This window comes from Lontra canadensis, unplaced genomic scaffold (genome assembly GCF_010015895.1).
Source record: "Lontra canadensis isolate GAN:19392208 unplaced genomic scaffold, GSC_riverotter_1.0 scaffold125, whole genome shotgun sequence".
NCBI lineage: Eukaryota > Metazoa > Chordata > Mammalia > Carnivora > Mustelidae > Lontra > Lontra canadensis.
The window spans coordinates 4,365,470-4,385,109 of NW_022631119.1; the positions used below are offsets into that span (position 1 = coordinate 4,365,470).

A 19,640-nucleotide genomic window follows, 5' to 3' on the forward strand; every position below is an offset into this window, starting at 1 on the left:
TACATTTAGTCACTCAAGTACACTGACCGAACATCCGTCATATGCCAGGCTCTGTTCTCAGCACCAAGGACAAGGCATCGAACAGAACAGACAAAAATCCTTCCCCACGAGCAGCTTATGAACTTTACAGTGGAGACAATAAATGACATGTTAGAAATGGTATGCGCTGTAGAGAAAAGTAAAGTGGAGATGGGGGATACAGTCATTTCTAGTCAGGGTCACCAGGGAGCTGGCATTTGAATAAAGCCTTGAAGGAGGTGAGGGAGTCCTGTGGATGTCTGTAGGAAGAACATTCTAGGTAAAGGGGTGTGTCTAGCATGTCTAGGTAAGTCTGAGGGACTTCAAGGGAGGGAGTGTCTGGAGGGGACAAAGCGGGGAGGAAGGTATTTAGGGGATGAGGGGGGAGAGGAGACACGGCACATCTGTGGGTCCTTGAGAGCCATTGCATGGATGTTGCTGGTCACCCTGAGTGAGCTGGAGTTACTGCAAGGCTCCAAGCATGGGAGGGCTGTGACCTGACTCAGGTGTTTACATACTACCTCTGATTGCCCATGGGGAACAGACAGTTGGGGGTGGGTGGCTGGGGAGGGAGCAGGGAGAAGACTGCTGTGATCCTCCAGGGGGAGGACAAGGGTACAGGAGATCAGGGTGAGAACAGTGGGGGCAGGGAGAAGTGGGCAAGGTAATTAATCCATTTTGAAGGTAGAATCCGCAAATGTAGATGAAGAGCTTGCAAAGAAGAAAAGAATCAAGGCTGCGATTCCACGGTTTTGACTTGAGCAATTTTTAATGTTTTATTAAGGTCAACAAAGGTACCAGTACCCAGCCTTGGGGTAGGTAGTACTATAGAGAATTATAATTTTAACAACAGCAACCAAAACAGTAACAGTATAACAGTACTAGGTTAAGTGATTAAAAGCATGGACTTTGGAGTCAGATGTGAATTTGAGTCCTAGCACCACCACACATTCACTCTGATTTAGCCTGTCTGAACCTCCGTTTCTCCTCCCTAAAACGGATCTAAGATACTTAGCCTAGTAGCACAAAATGTTCAACATATGGTTTAACTGAGTACCCCTATATATCTTCTAAACATTTACATACAGGACTGTCATCCTCACAACTCTTAAAAGGTAAGTTTTATTCCCATTCTACAGATGGGAAGCAATTTGGCGGGGACACAGAGGTGGGGAGTGGTAGAATCAAGCCCTAACCCTTGTGTGCCTGACTCCCAGGGAGCATTCTCTTTATCACGACAGTATATTGCACCTGTTACCTCTCCAAGACCTAGGGAGAAAGAGGGGTGAAGGCTCCACTGATGCATTGTGATCGATGAGGAGGGCGGGTGTGTGTGAGGGGGCGAGCCGGGCTTCCTGAGTCCCTGACGTAATTCCAACCCTACGCTGGAAAGGAGGAAATAAGTTAATGCACTTGGAGCGGAGTTCGGAGAACACTAGAATCTGCCTCAAGAGCAGAGGGCATCTGAGCGAGACTGAGAAAAAAAAAAAAAAAAAAGCTGTTTCTAAGTCGCTGCAATAGCGACACCCGCTGGTCTGTCGCGACAGCTGGGATCCTGAATGCACGCGCGGATTTACAGACCCGGGGCTTTTCCACGGTCTAGACTGGGTTACCGGAACCACCGCGCTCTAGCTCAACGCGCCTGCTGACCTGGGGGCGGGCTCTGCGGCCGCCTGCACCAATCGGAACGCCGAAGGCCCTTAGGGGCTGATTGGTCGGAGCCTGCAGGGCGCCGACCGCGCACGCCGCTCCTGGGGCGGGGCCTCCCGCCGGCCGGCAGGGGGCGCGCGCCTGGCGAGGAGGCTACGCTTTCATGGAGGGGGCGGAGGCGGAAGCGCGGGAGGGGGCCTCAGTGGCCCGGGACCTGCTGGCCTTGGGGTAAGGGGAATGGTGTGTGGTAAGGGGGGGGTGGAGGCGAGGATACGGGAAGGGACAGGTTTGCCCTCAGAAATTGCTCTGAGGGCCTTCCCAACCCCCTCCTGCTGCCTCGTCCTGCCACAGGTATGAGGGCTTCTCGGGGGCGCCGTCTCTGGGCCCCTCGTGTCCAAACTTCAGGGCGCTGTGCGCGCGGCTGGCGGCGGAGCTGGCGTCTCTGGGCGCCCTGGAGCGGGAGAGAGGAGAGAGCGCGGAGGCGCTGAGGGCCGGCGACGGTACGTGTGGAGCGGGCTGCCCGGAGGGGTGGGGTTGCGGGGGTCGCCGCCGCGGCCTGACTTCTCCGGCCTCCTGCAGGCCCCGACGCGGAGGAGGAATTCCTGCGACAGTTGCCCGGCCTGCTGCAGGAGTTGCATTGCCCAGACCGCGCGCTCTGCGGCGGAGAGGGCGCGGCGGCGCTGCGGGATCCCAGCGCGTGCCTTCGTCTGCTGCGTGAGCCGGGGATGCGGAAGTGGGCGAGGCTACTTGGCTCTCTTGCCTCCGGAGGGGCGGGCTCAGCACAGCCGAGCGGAGCCAGGGTTCGCCCCCTCCAGGGGGGCGTGGTTAGAATTGAGGGGGGCGAGAGGGTTCGAGGTGGATGGGGTTCGAATTTTGGCCCAAGTGTCTGGAAGCTCGAGTGGGTTGGATTTGATGTAGCCGGCCAGGTGGTCCTGATGTGGGCGGGGTTCGCAGTCCGAGCGGGGGACTGGAGCTCCGAATGGGGGACTGGGGCTCCGAGTGGGTGGAGCTCATCCTGGAGGTGCTGCCAGGGTTCTAGGTGGGCGGAACTAGAAGGCCTGAGGATTGGAAGCCTGGAGGTTTTGAACCAGCTGGAGCTTTTTGACCCGGGTCGGTGGGACGGCAGCCCTCCTTGATTGCAACACTTCCTTTCCCTTTTAGGCTTTCTCTGCTCGGAGCTCCAGGCTGCCCGCCTCCTCTGTCTGTATCGCCGGCTGGATCCCAGCCCCGCACCGCCCTGTGGGGAGGGGGTAGAGGAGGGAGCTGGCATGGTTCAGGAACTGGTCCTTACCCTCCGAGCTCTGGGGCTGCCCAGGCCGAAGCCTGGGACCGCCGCCAGCCGGCTGCTGTGGGAGTTACACGACAAGGTAGAGAGCTGGAGGTCCCTTCCGTACTGGGGCCACACCACTTTCGTTGTAGGGGTAGAGTCCTTCTCGAAAATTCGTTCTGGCCGGAGTGCCCCAGCCACGGGGATGTTTTTCTAGAGCTGTGACCACCATTATTGATTCCAAGGCCTGGGTCCTGAGGGCCATGGGGAACTGGAATCCACGGAAAGTACATCTGGTTTCTGCCTGGTCAACCTCAGACTCCCTTCTCCCGTCAGATCTCTGAGCTGCTGCCTTCCCTGCCCCCAGGGTGCCTGCAGCCCCTCCTCAGCTTCCCCCTGGATGCACCCAGATGGGTAAGACCGTGTATGACTGTATACCAACAGCATCCTTCTCTGGAGATGGGAGTGAGACCCATCTCATGACTGAGACCTTTTCCCCAGGAGGCACTGGAGTCTCTGTGCCAAAGGTTGGGAGACCAGTACTGCTGCCGCCGCTGCCTGCTCCTGAAACGCCTGGACCTCACAACATCGTCTTTCCACTGGAGTGATCGGGCAGAGGTGTGGGAAAAGGACTTGGATAGGAACAGGAAGCCCAGTTGTGGGGGCTACCACTACAGGAAGGAAGAACGAGGGCCAGGAATATGATCTTATAGCAATTTCTTAGAATCTGGTAAGGTTTGGGGCTCTAGAATTTCAGGGCCTCCAGGAAATTCTAGAATTTAGAGGCCCAGGGCATTCTAGAATTCCCAGCTCCGAGCTGGGAGTGTCTTGAGAGCTATACTTCATATTTAGGAATGTGGGAGGTGAGGCCCTAAGCAGAGAGAGAGAGATGCTTGCAAAGGGACAGATCCCACCTGGGGAGGGCTCTTGGCCACCATCTCCATGCCCCCCTCCCCAGGCCCAAGGAGAAGCCATGAAGGCAGTGCTGATCCCAATTCGAGAGGCTCTGACCCCAGAATCAGATGTCTCCATCGCACACGTCCTGGCTGCCCGAGCAGACCTGTCTCGTCTTGTCCCAGCCACCAGCAAGGCCGCCCGCCGAGGGACCTGCTGTGCCATCAACAAGGTGGGTGCCTAGGAGTGGGGAAGGGCCCCCACATCCTTGGCCTTCAAACTTGGCTCTCTGGTCCCCTTGTTCATTTTTCTTCCCTGAAACTCAAGTCTCATCAACTCACAGGTGCTTATGGGCAATGTGCCAGACCGGGGGGGGCCGTCCAAATGAGCTGGAGGCTCCCATGCCCAGCTGGCAGAGCAGAAGAGAGGACGGAGGTGGGCGAAAAGCAGGCCACCAGAACTGGGGTCGCAAGAAGAAGAAGAAATAAAGGGGGACTGGTGGTTGGGTGGGGGGATCCTTTGTGACATGCCATTGGTAATCCTTGGGAGTCACTTTGAGTTTTTCTTGGCATCTGACTTCCAGGCCCCACATCTCCTGCTCCTAAGGTCCCACATGTCCTCCCCACATCCCCCACTCCACAACAAGGACCGTGTTCTCTGGAAAATAAATTTAATTGATGACAGCTGTAGGACTTATCTCTTGCGGGGCGCAGGTCTGGGGTGCTCAGATTTGGGGAGGGGTAGGGATGTGTTTGTCCCCTGGGTCTCAGCAGGCCCCTATTGCTCTGATCCTCACAGTCCTCTGCTCTTTAGCTACACGTTTTTCCCTTCCTGGGGGCCTGGGGGCGCGGGGAAGGAGACATGTAGGCATTGAACAAAGACTTCTCAGGTACCTGCCATGTGCCATGCCCTGTTCTCAACACTAGGGATACATCAGTGAAAAAATACAGATTATAAAACCCCTGCTTTTCTGGAGTTGACAGTTTCTGGTGAAGAGGAGCAGACATTCAACAAGATAAATAGATAAGAAGGATAGTTAGATGGTTAAGGACTTTGGAGAAAAGGCAAGAGCAGGACTGCAGGGTGGATTGCAACTTTGAGTATGGTCGGAAGGGCCACTCTCAGAAGGCGACATTAGACCTAAGTCCCAAAGAGGGAGCCTTGTGGGCCTCTGGAAGAGCATTCTAGGCAGAGAGAATTGCCAGTGCAAAGGCCCTGAGGTAGGAGTATTTTTAGCATGTTCAGGGACCACAGAGGCCAGTGTAGCTGAAGCAGGATGAGTAAGGGGGTAGGTAAGTGGTGGTAGGTGAGGTCCGAGAGGTGATGGAACAGATTGTGGGAGGTGGGCCACAGCAAGGGCTCTGGCTTTTTCCCTGAGTGAGAGGGAGACATGGAAGGGCTCTGAGCAGAGGAGGGACTCAGGTGTTCACATGCTCCCTGTTCCACCTCTACTCTAGCCTTCTCTCCTATCTCTGGAACCCCAGAGTTAGGAATATAAGTGCCCGGCCTGACCCGTGCTGACTGTCAGTGTAGCATACTGGTGAGGAGCTTTCTTCTCTGAGGACTTGAGTCCTGCCTCCAATACTTAGGGGCTCTGCCACTTTGGAAAGCAGCTTAACCTCCCTGGGCCTCAGCTTCCTCATCTGTAAAATGGAGATGTAAGGAGGTGGTGGGGTAATACCTAAGTCTACACATATCCAACCTTGAGATCATACAGATAAGAAGTGCGGGGAAACGGGAGTATAGGTTGTGGCCACTCTGAGGCAAAGGAAGAAAATCACTTTCCCAAGGAAGAGATGATGAACTCTTTACCGAAGGTGGTGTGGCTGGGAAAGCGGCGGTGCCTTTGGGGGTCCTGCCAGAGGCCGAATAACAGGACTTGGGACTGACTCTGGAGAAAGGTGAGACACAGCAAACCCAAGCGGGGGCTAGGAATTCAGCTTGGAGGACTGGGAAGGCGGCGAGGCGGTCGTTGGGAGGGGCACCTGGAAGGAGGAAGACACTGGGTCACGGGGCGGTGGCGGGGGGGGTGGCGTCTAGGAGTCTGGGCACTGCCAGGAACAGGCAGAGCTTCTCCCCGACTTTGTTTAGGAGATGAATAAAAACTTCTCCGGGTGTTCTGGTTTTTGAACTCAATCCGAAGGTCTCTACCTTCACAGAGTAAGATTTCCTCCACTGACACCAGTTACAATTCCTGGTGTGTTTGGCTTCTTCTTTGCCTTTTTCTTCTTTTTCTGTTTTTCTCCTTAAAATCCTTTTTCTGTTCTACTACTGGCTACCTGCTACTCCAACATACTGAAAATTTTATTTTTCAATCAACATTAGAAATGAACCACGATCTGTACCCTCCTGCCCATACAATTCAGGACTCTTGCATCTTTTTACTTTCCTATGCTTCCCCAAATCAGCTTGGATTTCCCCCCAAGCAAATGGCTCTCCCCTGTATCCAGGTGACTGTGCGGGGCAGTTCCTCCTTACTGTCTCTGCTTCCAGGTGCGGGGGCTCTGTCTGCGTCCACGCATGGCAAAGGTGGCACCCTGTCTCAGGTTCCAGGGATAGTGTGTAGGAGAGACTGTCTTCTGAGCCTGTTTGTAGGGTGATAGATGAGAGGGATGTGGGTATGATGGGAAAGGCCTCATGACCTTGGACTTACAGCCCCATCCATTATGCCCCCTTCCCAGGGCAGCCACATCCTGGGTCTTACCGCAGCTGGCATGGGGAACTGGTGTGGGTGGGATGGGGGCTGCAGGGGGGCTCACATCGCCCTTGGCCACTGGCCTCTTCTTACACTCCACCTTCACGCGGTCCCTGCAGTGTTTGTGGCAACACAGCCCACAGTCTGGGGGAAGGTCAGCAGTTAGCGGGCAGAGGCCCAGCCTGGGCACCCCCTTCATCTGGCCTGTAGGTGCTGGCCTTCCTTCCCACCGCTGAGGCCTCACTCACCCCGACAGCGGTAGCCTTGCTTGGTGACGCCCCAGAGCTGGGAAGAGAAAGCAGAATTGGTGACATAGGCTGTGGGGGAAGAGGGCTGTGGATGGGGCTGGGGTTGGTCTCTGGGAGTGTGGAGACTGTCTGGGAAATTCTCAAGGTTGGAGGCTTAAGTGGGGACTAAAGGAATTTGGGGTTGTAAGTTTGGGGAATCACCTGGGATATTAGATAAAATCTGGAATTAATGAGCCATGAGTTTTATGGGCAGGGATGGTGTCTGTTGTGTCTTCTGCTGTGTGCCCCCCTCCACAGCCCTCAAGTCTAGAACAATCTGGCACGCAGGAGGTATTCCGTGAATAGGAAGTGAATGAAAACGTGGGTTTGGGAAATAATCCAAGGTTTGTGAATTAGTCTTGGTTTGGAGATTGAGAGATCAGTCTGTTATCCAGAGTTTGAGGATGCCTTGAATTTGAAAATTATCCAGGGTTTGAATTCTCTGGAGTCTAAAGACTTAGAAAGGGATTCTGCTTGGAGATGGTCCACCCAGGTCTGTGGAATTATCTAGGGTTTGGGATATTCATAGTTTGGCAGTGATCCAGGATGGAGATCATCTGGGATTTCGGCTTTATCTAGACTCTGGGCATATTCAGTGTTTAGGGTTTATATGAGATGTGGGGATTATTTGAGACTGGGGAATTTTCTGGAATTTGGTGACCATCTGGGGCTTGGGGCCTGGGAGCCCTCTAGGGCAGGGCTGGCTTTCGGAACCCGGGCTGTGAGGAGTCAGGACCTGGGACTCTCTGGGAAAGATGGGCCGCAAGGCCGATAGAGGGGCAGCGTACTCACAAAGCCATTGCAGCTGTCACAGAAGGTGGGCTTGCGGAAGGTGACCTCCTGGAAGGTGTGCAGGAAGGCCAGGCCCAGCTTGGAGCAGATGGCGCTGGCCCGGAGCAGGTAGCCGGTCAGCTCTTCTCGGCTGTAGGAGCCATTCCTAGGGGCAGAGGTTGTACCTCAGCGTGACTGGTCCCTTTCTCCCAGGAGTCCTGGCAGCCCCAGTGTCCTCATCTTTGGGGGACCTAGAAGTCAGGAGTACTTACCCCTGGTGGGGGGGTGGGTGAAGCCCATGGCAGGCGAAGGGGAAGTTGCCTGAAAGTCGCTCAAAGTCCTCCTGAGAGATGGTTCCTCGGCCTTCAGGGTCGTAATTCTTGAACACAGACTTCAGAGGAGTATGGAAAAGAGTAAGGCCAAACCGTGATCCTCCTGGTCTTGGATCTCTTCTGGGTCAGGACTGTACAGATGCCTTCCTTCCTGGCCCCCAGTGGCCAGGCCACAGTCCCCTCCTTACCTCCACTAGCTGCTCTACGTGCCGACCCAGGGTGGCCCTGTCGGGCTTAGGTGTCACGCCAGGGGCCCACTCCACCACCAGGGGTGCTTTGAAGGGGGAGGGTGGCTGGGGCAGGGACAGAGGGGAACAGTTAGTCAGTGCGTGGGCTTGGGCTGGTGGGCAGGGGGCAGGGGTCAGTTCTTACCAGACTCTTGAGACAGCGGGGCTCCCGGGCGTAAGAAAGCTCATAGATCTCATCCTCCGTGTAGAAGAGATCCAGGGAAAGCTGTGGGGTGGGAGGCGGGGAAGGGCGTTACCGATCCTTGTCTCCATCCTCCTACCTATGGCCTGTGCCTTGCCTGGATCCTCATTTGTATCCTCTTCCCAAAGCCCCTCTTTTCTGGGGATTCCTAGGCTCCCCTCTCCCACCGAGGTCCCGGTCCATCTCCACACCCCCTTTTCCTAGGTCTAGAAATGCCATCTTCTCACTGAGGCTTATTTTGGGTCCTGTTTAAACTTGTAAACCCCTATGACTTTCCTTGCTGGTTTCTACTTTAGTTTTCACTATTAGCACTTATCCTCTGAAAGGCCATATGATTTACTCATTTACTTTGTTTTATTGGCTGTCTCTCCTACTGGGAAGTCAGCCCCACAAGAACAACAGTTTTTTTTCCCCTGATGTGCTAAGCAGTGTCTGGCTCACAGCAGGTGCTCGATAAATATTTGGGCTCGATGGCCTTCTAGAATCAGCAGAACACAGAGCTTTGGGCACCAGTCATCTTAGGGCAAGACCAACTTCACAAGCAGGCCCCACATTCGGAAGGGCCCCACTTCACTTAATCCCCTGCTGTCACCATCCTGAAATTCTGAAGAATTTTGAGTAAGGAGCCCCATATTTCATTTTGCACGGGGTACTGCGAATTACATAGCTGGTCCTGTCTTGGGGTCTGAAAATCAGTCTTAGACTCCATGGCCTTCAGAATCCCAGTCTCTCTCAATTTCTAGATTCATGAGCAGAGAATACATATATAAAATTATATAAATAGAATGCAGCCAGAACCACACACTCCCAGTCTGAAGATGTAGTGTGGTGGTTAGCATATGGTAACACACAGGTTCTGAGGCTGACCTGCTTGGGTTCGAATCCAGGTCTTACTGCTGTGGGACAGCAGATCAGTGACTTCACCTTGTGGACCTCAGTTTCCCAATCTGTAGAATGGGCATGACAAGGACTCGGACCCTCCTGCACCCAGGACCCTAAGTCTGCAGAGCCTGCAGGTGCGGTCTCTGGGCCCCCAGCCTGGGCGGGGCCAGGCAGCTCACCGTGAGCAGGTGCAGCAGGTCCTCGCTGGCGCTGCACGGGGGGTGCTGCCTCTGGAGGGCAGCAAGCTCCTGCAGCCGCAAGTAGAGGTTGTTGAGTTTGGGTAGGTGTACGCGGCCGTCAGGCAACCTGTCGGGCTGTGCTTCATGCAGGGACACCAGGTCTTTGAGGTGTACACCCAGGACGGGCAGCCGGAAGCCCGTGCAGTCAGCCCAGGCCCGGCGGTAGCGGGCGTAGTTGTTGTGGGCAGCAAGAAGCTCAGACAGCTCCAGCAGGGCCTGTGTGGGAGGGCATATTGTGGGGGTCGGGTGTTGTGAGGGAGGCCATTTCTGCTCCCTTGGCCCTGGGAGGGGAGTGTCCTGGCAGCCTCCCATTTGGGTTCTGCACTCCTAGGGGCCCAGGGGTAATTTGGACATCTATCTCCATGTCCCACATTGGCCTCAGCATCCCCTCCCCCCACAACTGCTCTTCCTTTTGGGTTCCCATCTCAGAAAAGTTCCATATCCCCCATTCCCCAGGCTAGAGTGATTTTTTTTCCCCCAAACTGAAATCTGTCATCATTACTTTTCCCAAAACTGAAATGAGTCATCATTACTGAACCTTTCCTAGCTCCCCATTGCCCTCTGGATAAAGCCCGGAGACCTTAGTTCAGCTTGCAGATCTCAACAGGATCTTCCCCTGGGCATCTCCAGCCTAATTTCCTGCCAGATCTTGACCCCTACACTAGACTCTCCCCATACACTTCCCGGGACACGCCTAACCTGTGCTCCTCCCATGGGTGGCCTAAATTCAGTGTCCTTAGGGGCATCATTTCAGTCCCCACCTGGGACTCCCAAGTTCTCTGCTACCATCTCTCTCATCTGTCTCCCTCCAGTCCTGCTCAGGACTGGAAACAGTGGAGAGGGGTCAGCGTGAGGTGTGCATGCTTGAAGAGGGAGGAAGAAAGGTAGAAGAGGACAGTCTGGGGTTCTGTCCCATTTGGAGGGGCAAGATCTCCAGGTGGCTCCAGGGCCCCTGGGTAGGGATGGAGGGGATGGGGGAAAAGTGTGGGGCTTCAGGATAATTGACCGCTGGAACTTTGGGGAGAATAGTGGGGGTTCACCTTGGTGCTGTCAGGGCTCAGGTGGGCATGGGAGTCCTTGAGTCTGGAGATGGCACTGTGACACAGGCCCCCCGTGACGGCCATCAATGTGTTGAAATTCTGCAGCTGGTGGAGCCTCTAGGAAGGGAGGGTGATGCAGAGATGGTGGGTATCACAGGGGGAGAGGCAAAATGGGGGTTCCCACGACGGCATCCCAGTTGAATTGGGGTGTCAGGCATGTGTGGGTATGGGCCACTGTGAGCATCAGGTGGGAGGTGGCAGGAAGTGGAGTGGCTGGAGGTCGGAGTGTCAAGAAGGAATGGGCAGCAAGCATGTGTACAGGCATTACGTGGGGGGTCAGGCGGGTGACAGACTGATATGGGGTCAGAAAAAAATGGGGGCGGGAGTCAGGCAAGTGTGAGGAGTTAGGTTTGAGGATTAGACAGGTGTGGGGGATTCAGACATATGTCAGGTGACAGGCGCTTGGTGGCCAGACAGCTCTGAGAATCAGACAGCTGAAGGGAGATGGCCTGGGTTCTGGGCCGGAGTTAGGAGCCCGGCAGAGGTGAATGGGGCCAGAGTGAAATGGAAGCGTCAGGGGGGTTAAGAGGGACAAGTGTGGGGTCAGCTGAGCATCAGGGCCAACTGCCCCATCCTTCCCTTTTCCAAGTTTGCAGGGCAGAGGTCGCTGTGGGGATGGGGTGGAGCCAGAGAGGAATGGAAGACCCCCTGACAGAGGAGACCCCTGGCGGATGCTGGAATCCCCAGGTCCGGGGGACCCGCACAGGCAAGGCAAGGAGAATGCACACGCGAGAGGAAGGGCGTGGCCTGAGAGGAAGTACGCGAGGGGTGTGGCCACGGTGGTGGCAGCACGCTTCCCTTTTCTCCAGAAAGGAGCGAAGGTATCTATTTAGGGAAGGGGAAGAGAGAGGTTGTGACACAATGAGGCTGGGCCATAGAGAGACCTGACGTGATGCGGAGGGAGGCATGCAGTCTGTCCCGAAGGGACGGCTGGGACCTAGAGACGGAGGTGGGGGGTGACACAAACGTGGGGGCCTGCCAGAGACGCTTTCGCTGCCCTGTGGACAGAACATTCGGCTTGGGGGACGGGCCAAGAGAGGACATCGTCAACGGCTACGTCAAGGACCAAGTGGGGCCAGGGCGGGTGTGAGTGGTGATATCAAGGTCAAGGAAGAAGTGCAGTCACAGTCCCGGGTTAGAACCTCCCGACAGGGACCTCAGGGGCGGAGTCGGGGTGGGCGTGATGCAAAGGGGGCGGGGCCGGGGCCAGGGTGTGGATAACCTCACTCCTGGGCTGGTCAGCAGCTGCGAGGCTGGTGGGTCAGATATCTGCGACCGGCGGTTCTTTCAGTCCCTCAGCCCCTCCGGGCGGGCCTCACCTGTGCCACCTGTATGAACTTGTCCAGCACCTGCGCGCGTTGTGCGGGCCCAGGACGGCTCAGCACCATGACCTGCACCCAGCGGGACACGCTGTTGCTGAGCCCTACGGATCCCTCCAGGGACGGGCAGCCCCGCACGGAGCCCTGCAAAACATAGCCCCGCAGGTCCTGGGGCTGGGGGTGAGGTGGGCGTCAAGGTGGGCAGTGGCACCTCGGCCTTGCCCTCACACGCCCATCCCCCTAGCAGTTAGGACCTCTGGGCCCTAGTCTGGCTGTCATATGTCCTTGACATCACCGTGCCCCTTCCCGCAGAGGAGAAATGTTTAAATAAAGTCAACACCGTTCTGAGCCCTCTGTCCTATCAACTAATTTAATACTCACATCAACTCTACCGAGTGAATACCCTACTGTATTATTCGCGTTTTAGAGATGAGGCCCGTTGAGTCACAGAGAGAGATAATTTGCCCAGGGTCACACAGGTGTGAACCCAGTCTGTTGCTCATAACTATATACCTGACTGGTATTCAGTGAGCAAAGGGAAGGATGGCAAAGAGGGCATGAAAGCAATTTCTATTTGTCCTGCTCAAGGGGTCAGCGTTCCATACCTATGCGTCCCGCACTCTGTGTGCAGTGTGTGATCGATCAGGAAATTTCCATGTTAAGGAACCCGATCACCGCCTTCCCTTGAAGTGGTGATGGCAATAGCTAATATTTATATATAGGTTGAAGCATACGAAATTGTCATTTGGGTGGGTAAAATATGGCAAAACATGGCAATTATAGATTGTTCTACCAGGTAGCATTCACTCTGGACAAAAGACTGATCCTATGAGGCAGGAAGTGTTAAATTCCCCTTTTTACAGATAATGGAACTAAGGCACAGTGAACTTAAATGCTTCTTGAATAAATGAATAATTAATAAAATATTTTGAGCACTTACTGTGTGCCAGGCACTGTGACAGGCAATTTTTTTTTAAGTAGGCTTCACACTCAATGTGGGACTTGAACTCATGACCCTGATATCAAGACTTGAGATCAAGAGTCAGTCAGATGACTGAGCCACGCAGGCACTCCCTGACAAGCATTTTTAAATGGACATATTAATTTAATTCTCTCAACCATCTAATGAAGTCTTATGATCTCCATTTTATAAATGAGAAGTCTGAGTCCCAGAGAGGTTGAGAAACTAAATCAAAGTTACACAGATGAGGAAGGGCTGATGGATTTGAACCCAGGAGTTCTGTCCTCAGCCAGCTTAACTTATTTTTCCGAACCTCCTAGCCCCCATGTTTGAGAGTTTGAGATCTCTGCCTAATGCCCATGTAGGGGTCCTCTGAGTCTCCCTGGGCTCCACCCCACTCCCTGTCACCCACAGGTGGGGGAAGGGACTCCTCACCGTGATTGCCTGGAAGGACCGGAACTCCAGGTAAGTGAGATGCTGAGCCAGCTCCCCCGTCTCCAGGTGGTCGAAAAGCAAGGACACTTTGCGCTTTTTGCCTAGGCCTGGGCTGCTCATGGGATGCGGGGGGGCCAGGGCCACCGGGACTCAGGCTGGGAGCAAAGAGGGGCAGGGTATCGGGCAGGGTATTGTACAGGGTGGAGGATGGGGGGGGTGAGGAGGGAGATGACAGAATGCGGGTGGAGAGTGACTGACTCACAGGTTGGAGGAGTCTCCCAGGCTCCTCTGGGCAGAGTTGCCCTCCTGCTCCACAGTGGCCCAGAAGCGACCTATCACCTCTTCTAACTGAGGCTCCTGGTGTACAGTCTCAGGGTGTTGGGTCAGCCAGTATCTGAGGGTGGTTTAGAGGTGGTGAGATGAGGCTGGGCATGGGGAAGTTCTCTGAAAGGGGTCTCTTGGGCTGAGGAGTCTCTAGGTACTGAACTAGGGGTTTCTGGAAGGTTAGGGTTTGGAGAGGCACCAGATGGGGCTGTCTCTAGGGCTGGGGGCCTATAACTGCAGGCTGGGGACTCAATGGGAGAGAAACTGGGGGGACCTTTTGGAGATGGGATTGCTAGGAAGCAGGATAGTGGGAGGTGGGTCTCCAGAACTAAACTGGGGCTTCTGAGGGGTGAGATGTTTGGGGAACAAGGTGAGAGTGGTCTTAAAAGTTAGGCCAGGGCATATGGGAGGTTGGGGGATCAGAGCTGGAGGTCTCTGGGCATCAGTTATGAGAGGGTCTCTAGGATCTGGTCATGGGTCTCTAAGAGGTAAGGGCTCTAAGGAGCAGAACAGGGAGGGTCCTGGGAACCAAACAAGGCCTATCTCAGAAGTGGTATTTGGGGGAGCAGGGCTAGTAGGTCTGTGAGGAATCAGTCTGGGGAATCTCTGGGAGGTGTTTTTGGGGGTAGGGAACAAGACAGGGGTCTTGAGTCATGGGAGTGCAGTCTGGGCCCAGCCCTACCTGAGCAGGTGACAGATCTGGAGCCGCCTCTGTTCCTGTGTGTTCCCTGTGGCCTCCTGGTACTTGAGTTCCGGTCAAGGCTCTGATATCCAGCATCCCAAACCTGCCTGTTCACCCTGTCCCCTTCTCCCCCGACTCTCGGGTCTCTGCCCTCTACCCTCCATGCCCTGCTCATGGCCTTGGGAGGATATAAGGTCAGCAGACGGGCAGCGAGGTGGGTAGAAGGCAGCACCCAGCTGTGCATGGCCAGTACCATGTTGAGAATGTGGTCCCCACGGCGCAGGCTGCCTGTTGAGTCTAGGGGCGGGAGAAGGGGACTCTGTGTCGGAATGGGTTCTGGGCAAGAGACTGCACGGTCTCCAGAGCCCCTGGGATTGGCTTGTTCGAACTCCAGCTCTCCCTCTTTCTCCCTGCATGAATTAGGGCAGGCAGCTTGGACACCTGAGGGTGTCTCGGTTTGCTTGTCTGTACTGGGCAGAGACCAGCATAGCACCTGGCAAGTCACGGTGTAGATGGAAATAGCATCAGACCTCCTCCCCCTCCGCATCTCAGGAAAAAGAAACGTGTGTGTTTCTCTTGTCCTGAATGTTGTGGTTGAGATTCATTCCACACACCCTTGCTACCACTTTATACCTCCCCCCGCACCCAAAACTGAGGCCTAGAAAGAGGTGGCTGCTTTGCCACCTTAGGACTGGGGCGGCTGGCCAGGGAAGGGGATACTCACCGAAGGACTGAATGCATTTCTCCAGCATCTCGTCTTCGCTGCAGCCGCCCTCATTCAGCATGCCCAGAGCCATGGAAGCCATGACCTTGCTGATTTCCCGTGGGCTGGGGCATGTCTTGTGGCGCCGGGCCTGTCGGGGCCGGCCCCGCCCCCCTGTCTTTCCTGGGCATTCCTGGTGGGACTTCCTGTGGGCACAGCCCCCCGGGGAATCATGGGAACCCCGTCCTTCGGGCAGACCCCCAGAATTCTTCTTGACCCCAAAACCCCAAGACATCATGGGAGAAAACCCCTGGAGTGTTCCAGATCATGGGAGCCTTCTCCTACCAGCAAACTCAAAGGATTACTCCTGCCCCCTTCAAGGAATCAGGGGAAAAGACTCTCAAGACCACCCTGAACCCCAAGGAAATCATGGAGAAGTAGCCCCCCCAGGCTTAGTAAGGACCTTCCAGAGAATTGTAAGAACTCCTTCCTCCAGGCATTGACCCCAAATTCCCCTTGACTATATAATTCCAAGGCCTTATGGAGACATTTCCTGTTGGCAGAATCCTGGAATGACTCTTGACCTCCCAGGGAATCATGGGACACCAGCATCCCACCCCTCCTACCCCCACTCCCCCAATCATTCCTTCCTGTCCTTGCCAGGTTCTGCCTTCAGGGAGATCCTCAGAATTCCCCTTTGCTCTCCAGTGGTGGTCCCTCCTTCCCCCAGGCTTCATGAAAGCAGCAGACCCCTGAGAGTCCGTCTGTCCCTCCTCCCCAAGCTGGACTGCCTCCTAAGGTGATAGACCCCTCCCCTAAGCCAGTACTTTGGCAGGACCTGAGTCTTAGCCACCAGCCTGGGTCCCTAGGTTTGGAGAGAAGATATGGGTGCAAAGTGGCCTCACCAGGGCTCTTCAGAGCTGGGAAGGGTCCCTGGGGTGAGGCAGCTTCAAGGAAAGTTTAAAAATAACCCTTGCTCTGCCCTGTGCCTCCCTGAGGCTTGTGTTCCAGTTGGGGAAAGAGGGTAATGGAGAGACAGGGATGGTAGAGGAAGGAGGGAGCAGAATCCAGGCTGAATGGGCTTGGCTTCCACAAGGGTTAGACAGAGTGGGATTAGAGGAATTTATGTTGGCTGTGTGACTTTGTGCTAGTCACTTAATGTCTCTGAGCTTCAGTTTCTGTCATCCTTAGACTTTCCCCAGGAATTTATTATGAACATCCAATGCTTTGCTTTTCAAAAGTGCTAAATAAGGGATTTAGTTTGGGGCACCTGGGTGGCTCAGTTGGTTGTGTCTGCTCTGGGCTCAGGTCATGATCTCAGGGTCCTGGGACCAAGGCCCGCATGGAGCCACACCTGAAGCCTGCTCAGTGGGGAGTCCACTTTTCCTTTTCCCTCTGCCCCTTCCTCCACTCGTGCAGGTGCTCTCTCTCTGTCTCAAACAGACAAACAAACAAATAAATAATATCTTAAAAAAAAAAAAATAAGGGACTTAGTTTGCTGAAGCTGTTAAGTGGCCAGAGATGGGGAAGTCGAACTTGAGATACAGAGAATGTGATGGGGCAAACTAGAAGCCAGGCCTGGGGTACAGAGTGAAAGCAGAAGTGAGGCGACCCTCATCACAAGGGCACTGCCATGTCCCTGGCGCATCCTAAGGGTTCAGAGAATCAGTCCTGAGTGTTCTTGAGCTGGCATTTACTGAGCATTGAATATGTGCTGGTCGGAGGCTTGTGCATTTGTCTAGATCAGTGGTTCTCAAAGCATAGTCCAACTGGTACCACCAGCAACACCTGGAAACCTGATAGAAATATAAGTTCTCAGGGCACCTGGGTGGCTCAGCGGGTTAAGTCTCTGCCTTCAGCTCAGGTCATGATCTCAGGGTCCTGGGATTGAGCCCTGTATCAGGCTCTCTGCTCAGCAGGAAGCCTGCTTCCCTCTCTCTCCCTGCCTGCTGCTCTGCCTACTTGTGATCTCTCTCTCTCTCTCTGTCAAATAAATAAACAAAATCTTTAAATAAGAAAAGAAATACAAATTCTCAGGTCCCACCAGAGAACTACAGATTCAGAAACTTTAGAGGTGGGCCCAGTGTATGTGTGTGTTTTAAAGACTTTTTATTTTTAAGTAATCTCTGTCCCCATCGTGGAGGCTTGAACTCACCACCCTGAGATCAAGAGCCATCTGCTTCACCGACTAAGCCAGCCAGGTGCTGCTGACAGTCTGGGTTTTACAAGCCTTCCAGGTGGTTCTGATGCATGCTCAAGCTTGGGAACCACTGTTCCAGACTGTCTCACTGAGGACTTCCCAGGCCCTCCTGGGGGGTGGGGTGGGGGGGTGTTATTCTATTAACAGAGGAAGAAACTGGGGCATGGAACAATTAAGTGACTTACCTAAGGTCACACAGCCAGAAAATGAGGCAGCCAGGTCTCCGCCACTAAACTGCTGGATGTTATGGGGAGGGGACCCCTCTGCCCATCAGAGACATGCCAGAGGAGGCTGGAGGAGTTACTCAGGCTAGGGACCCAGCCACCATCGCCCCTGGGAGGACAGGAAAGCAAGTTTGTCCAGGTCATGGGAAGCCCATTCCAGAACCTGCGAGGCCCTTACCGGTGGACGGTCTGCTCTCCATAGTGCCTAGAGCAGCCAGGAGGGGTTTAAGAAGCAGGAGAGCCTCCTTGCCCTGCGTCATACTCCCCTCCCCTGGGGCAGGTCCCGGCAGGAGCCTGGAGTTTCCAGTTTAGGAGCAGGGGGCAGCAAGGGACGCCAGGAAGAGCCCCAGGAGGACAGAAACACCTAATCTAGGGAGCAAGGAGGAGTGGGGGTGGGGCAGAAGGGGATACAGAGCAGCTGAAACTCCAGAGACAGCAAGGACCAGCCTCAGATGCTCAGACACACAGCCCCAGCCCTAGCAGCCCTGGACTCCCTGAAGTACTGTTCACCTGTGTCCCCTGCCCCTGCTCCAGCTCCTGTCCCTAGAGCCCGACCCCCTGCCGGCTGCCTTAGTACTCCCCAGCCTTCCTGTGCAGCCAGACGCCCAAGGCCTTAGGGTGCTCCCGGTCTCCTTGGGAAGGGTCCTCTCACCTCTTGCTGTCTTTCCTGTTCATGTTTCCTGGTGGGGGGGAGGGGGTCTTGCAAGAGTCTGGCTCAGTTCTTCCCCCTCCCCAGTGCTCCAGCTTCTTAGCCCCTTGGGAGCTGGGGCCTCCTCAGTGCTTGGGAAGGAAAGAGGAACTGCCCCTCCCCACCCAGCCCCAGGCCAGGGGGAAGGAAGAGGCTGGGGAGAGACCAAAGGTCCCCCCCTCCCCCACATGGGGATCCCTTCAGGCTGAGGTTTCCGGTGCTGCCGCCCCCACCCCCAGTCGCCCAGCGGGCTCTCTCTCTATCTCCTCCATCTTTCGGTCTCTAGACCCGTGATTCTCTGTTCTGTCACTGCTGTACTTCAAGGAGAGCAGTTTTTTTTTTTTTTTAAAGTATGGCTATTATGACACATTTATGTAAAAATATGTGCTCAGAAATTCTGCATTTCTGTAAGGATATATTGGTGTATGTAAGACACAAAGGTTTGAATGGAAAGTCACGGAGACGTAATACCTTGTACATTTCTTCTTATGTTTCTTTTAATCCTGGTTTCCTTTTAAGAGTACCATTTGTATCCCAGAAAACATTTTCACTTTATTACTTTTGTTGTAACAAGCCCTTAAGTAGTGCCTGCTGTATGCCACACAATGTTCTAAGGGCTTTTAAAATATCAGCCCATTTCATCATCACACAATCTTAAAGACTGTTATCTTATTATGAAAAACATTATAGATGGAGGTAAGCCCTCTGGGGGCCCCTTCCCCCTTAGGCAGGGGAGACCAGTATCACATATTGCTGGGTTTCATCTGTTCCGTTGGCTGTACATTTGTTTAGGTACACAAATACGTGCTCATAGAAACGTAGACTTTTCTTTTGAGTATGTGCGTTTTTTTTTTCTTTTGCTTAAATGTGTCATGCTTGTCATTTGTAAACTGATGTACAGGAAAAGCACAAATCCTAAGGGTTTAGGTGCATGAGTTGTGATAAACTGAGCATATCTCTGTGACAGTGACAAAATCAAGAAACAGAAACTTTCCATCCTGCCCAGAGTCCCCTGCACAAGCCCTGTCCCAGCCCTGCCTCTGGAAAGCTGCCCATAGCCTGATTTCTAGCAGGGTAGTTTTGCCGGGGGTTTGAGTTGTTTCTAAATGGAATAGTTTATTGTGTCTGACTTCTTCCCCTTGATAATCATGTTTTTGTGATTCTTGCATGTTATACTTGGTTATAGTTATTCCTTTTGGTTCCTGCGTTGTGTGACTTTTCCACACTTTATTGAGCAATTTTCCTGTCATGGACAGCTGCGTTGCTTCCAGCATGGGGCTGTTGTGAACAAGGCTGCCGTGAACCTTCTAGCACCTGGTCTTTGCTGAATGTTCAAGTGAGCAGTGCTGTAGGTAGATACCCAGGAGAGGAATAAATGGGTCATAGTAATTAATATGCTTCTGCCAAACCTCGGGTGCTAGTTAGTTCAACCAGAGCTCTCCTAGACGGATATTTTTACTCTTTTCTTCTTTTCACTAAAAGAATCACCATGGATTATTTTTTCCATGCCGGAACATTTAGACAAGCCCAGAGCTCATGC

At 54.1% G+C, this 19,640-nt stretch overlaps 2 protein-coding genes across 9 annotated transcripts; one reads left to right on the top strand and one right to left on the bottom strand.

Annotated features, from left to right (window-relative positions):
* Positions 1–1,731: 1,731 nt before the first annotated feature.
* On the top strand, positions 1,732–4,512 carry FAM98C (family with sequence similarity 98 member C). Of its 8 annotated transcripts, none has more exons than XM_032841779.1 (8): positions 1,770–1,896; positions 2,020–2,168; positions 2,248–2,523; positions 2,830–3,035; positions 3,272–3,349; positions 3,437–3,553; positions 3,894–4,061; positions 4,173–4,512. In XM_032841779.1, exons 1-8 carry the CDS (start codon positions 1,832–1,834, stop codon positions 4,215–4,217), a joined length of 1,104 nt encoding a protein of 367 aa, XP_032697670.1. In that variant the 5' UTR covers positions 1,770–1,831; the 3' UTR covers positions 4,218–4,512. The 8 variants fall into 8 exon arrangements, 4 of the variants coding, with proteins under 4 accessions (XP_032697670.1, XP_032697671.1, XP_032697673.1 ...); XM_032841780.1 differs by having other exon boundaries at positions 1,771–1,896; positions 2,248–2,401; positions 3,195–3,349; XM_032841782.1 differs by having other exon boundaries at positions 1,772–1,896; positions 2,248–2,401; positions 3,303–3,349.
* A 1,028-nt stretch (positions 4,513–5,540) lies between these two features.
* RASGRP4 (RAS guanyl releasing protein 4) lies at positions 5,541–18,211 on the bottom strand. The gene is given in 18 exon segments (XM_032841778.1): positions 5,541–5,814; positions 6,308–6,414; positions 6,534–6,668; positions 6,773–6,809; positions 7,604–7,748; positions 7,855–7,973; positions 8,103–8,207; positions 8,287–8,367; positions 9,405–9,680; positions 10,505–10,621; positions 11,884–12,057; positions 13,280–13,402; positions 13,404–13,434; positions 13,542–13,673; positions 14,286–14,348; positions 14,477–14,582; positions 15,010–15,194; positions 18,065–18,211. Coding segments are annotated over 18 exon segments (2,016 nt in total). The 5' UTR covers positions 18,088–18,211; the 3' UTR covers positions 5,541–5,757.
* Between the last annotated feature and the right edge of the window lie 1,429 nt (positions 18,212–19,640).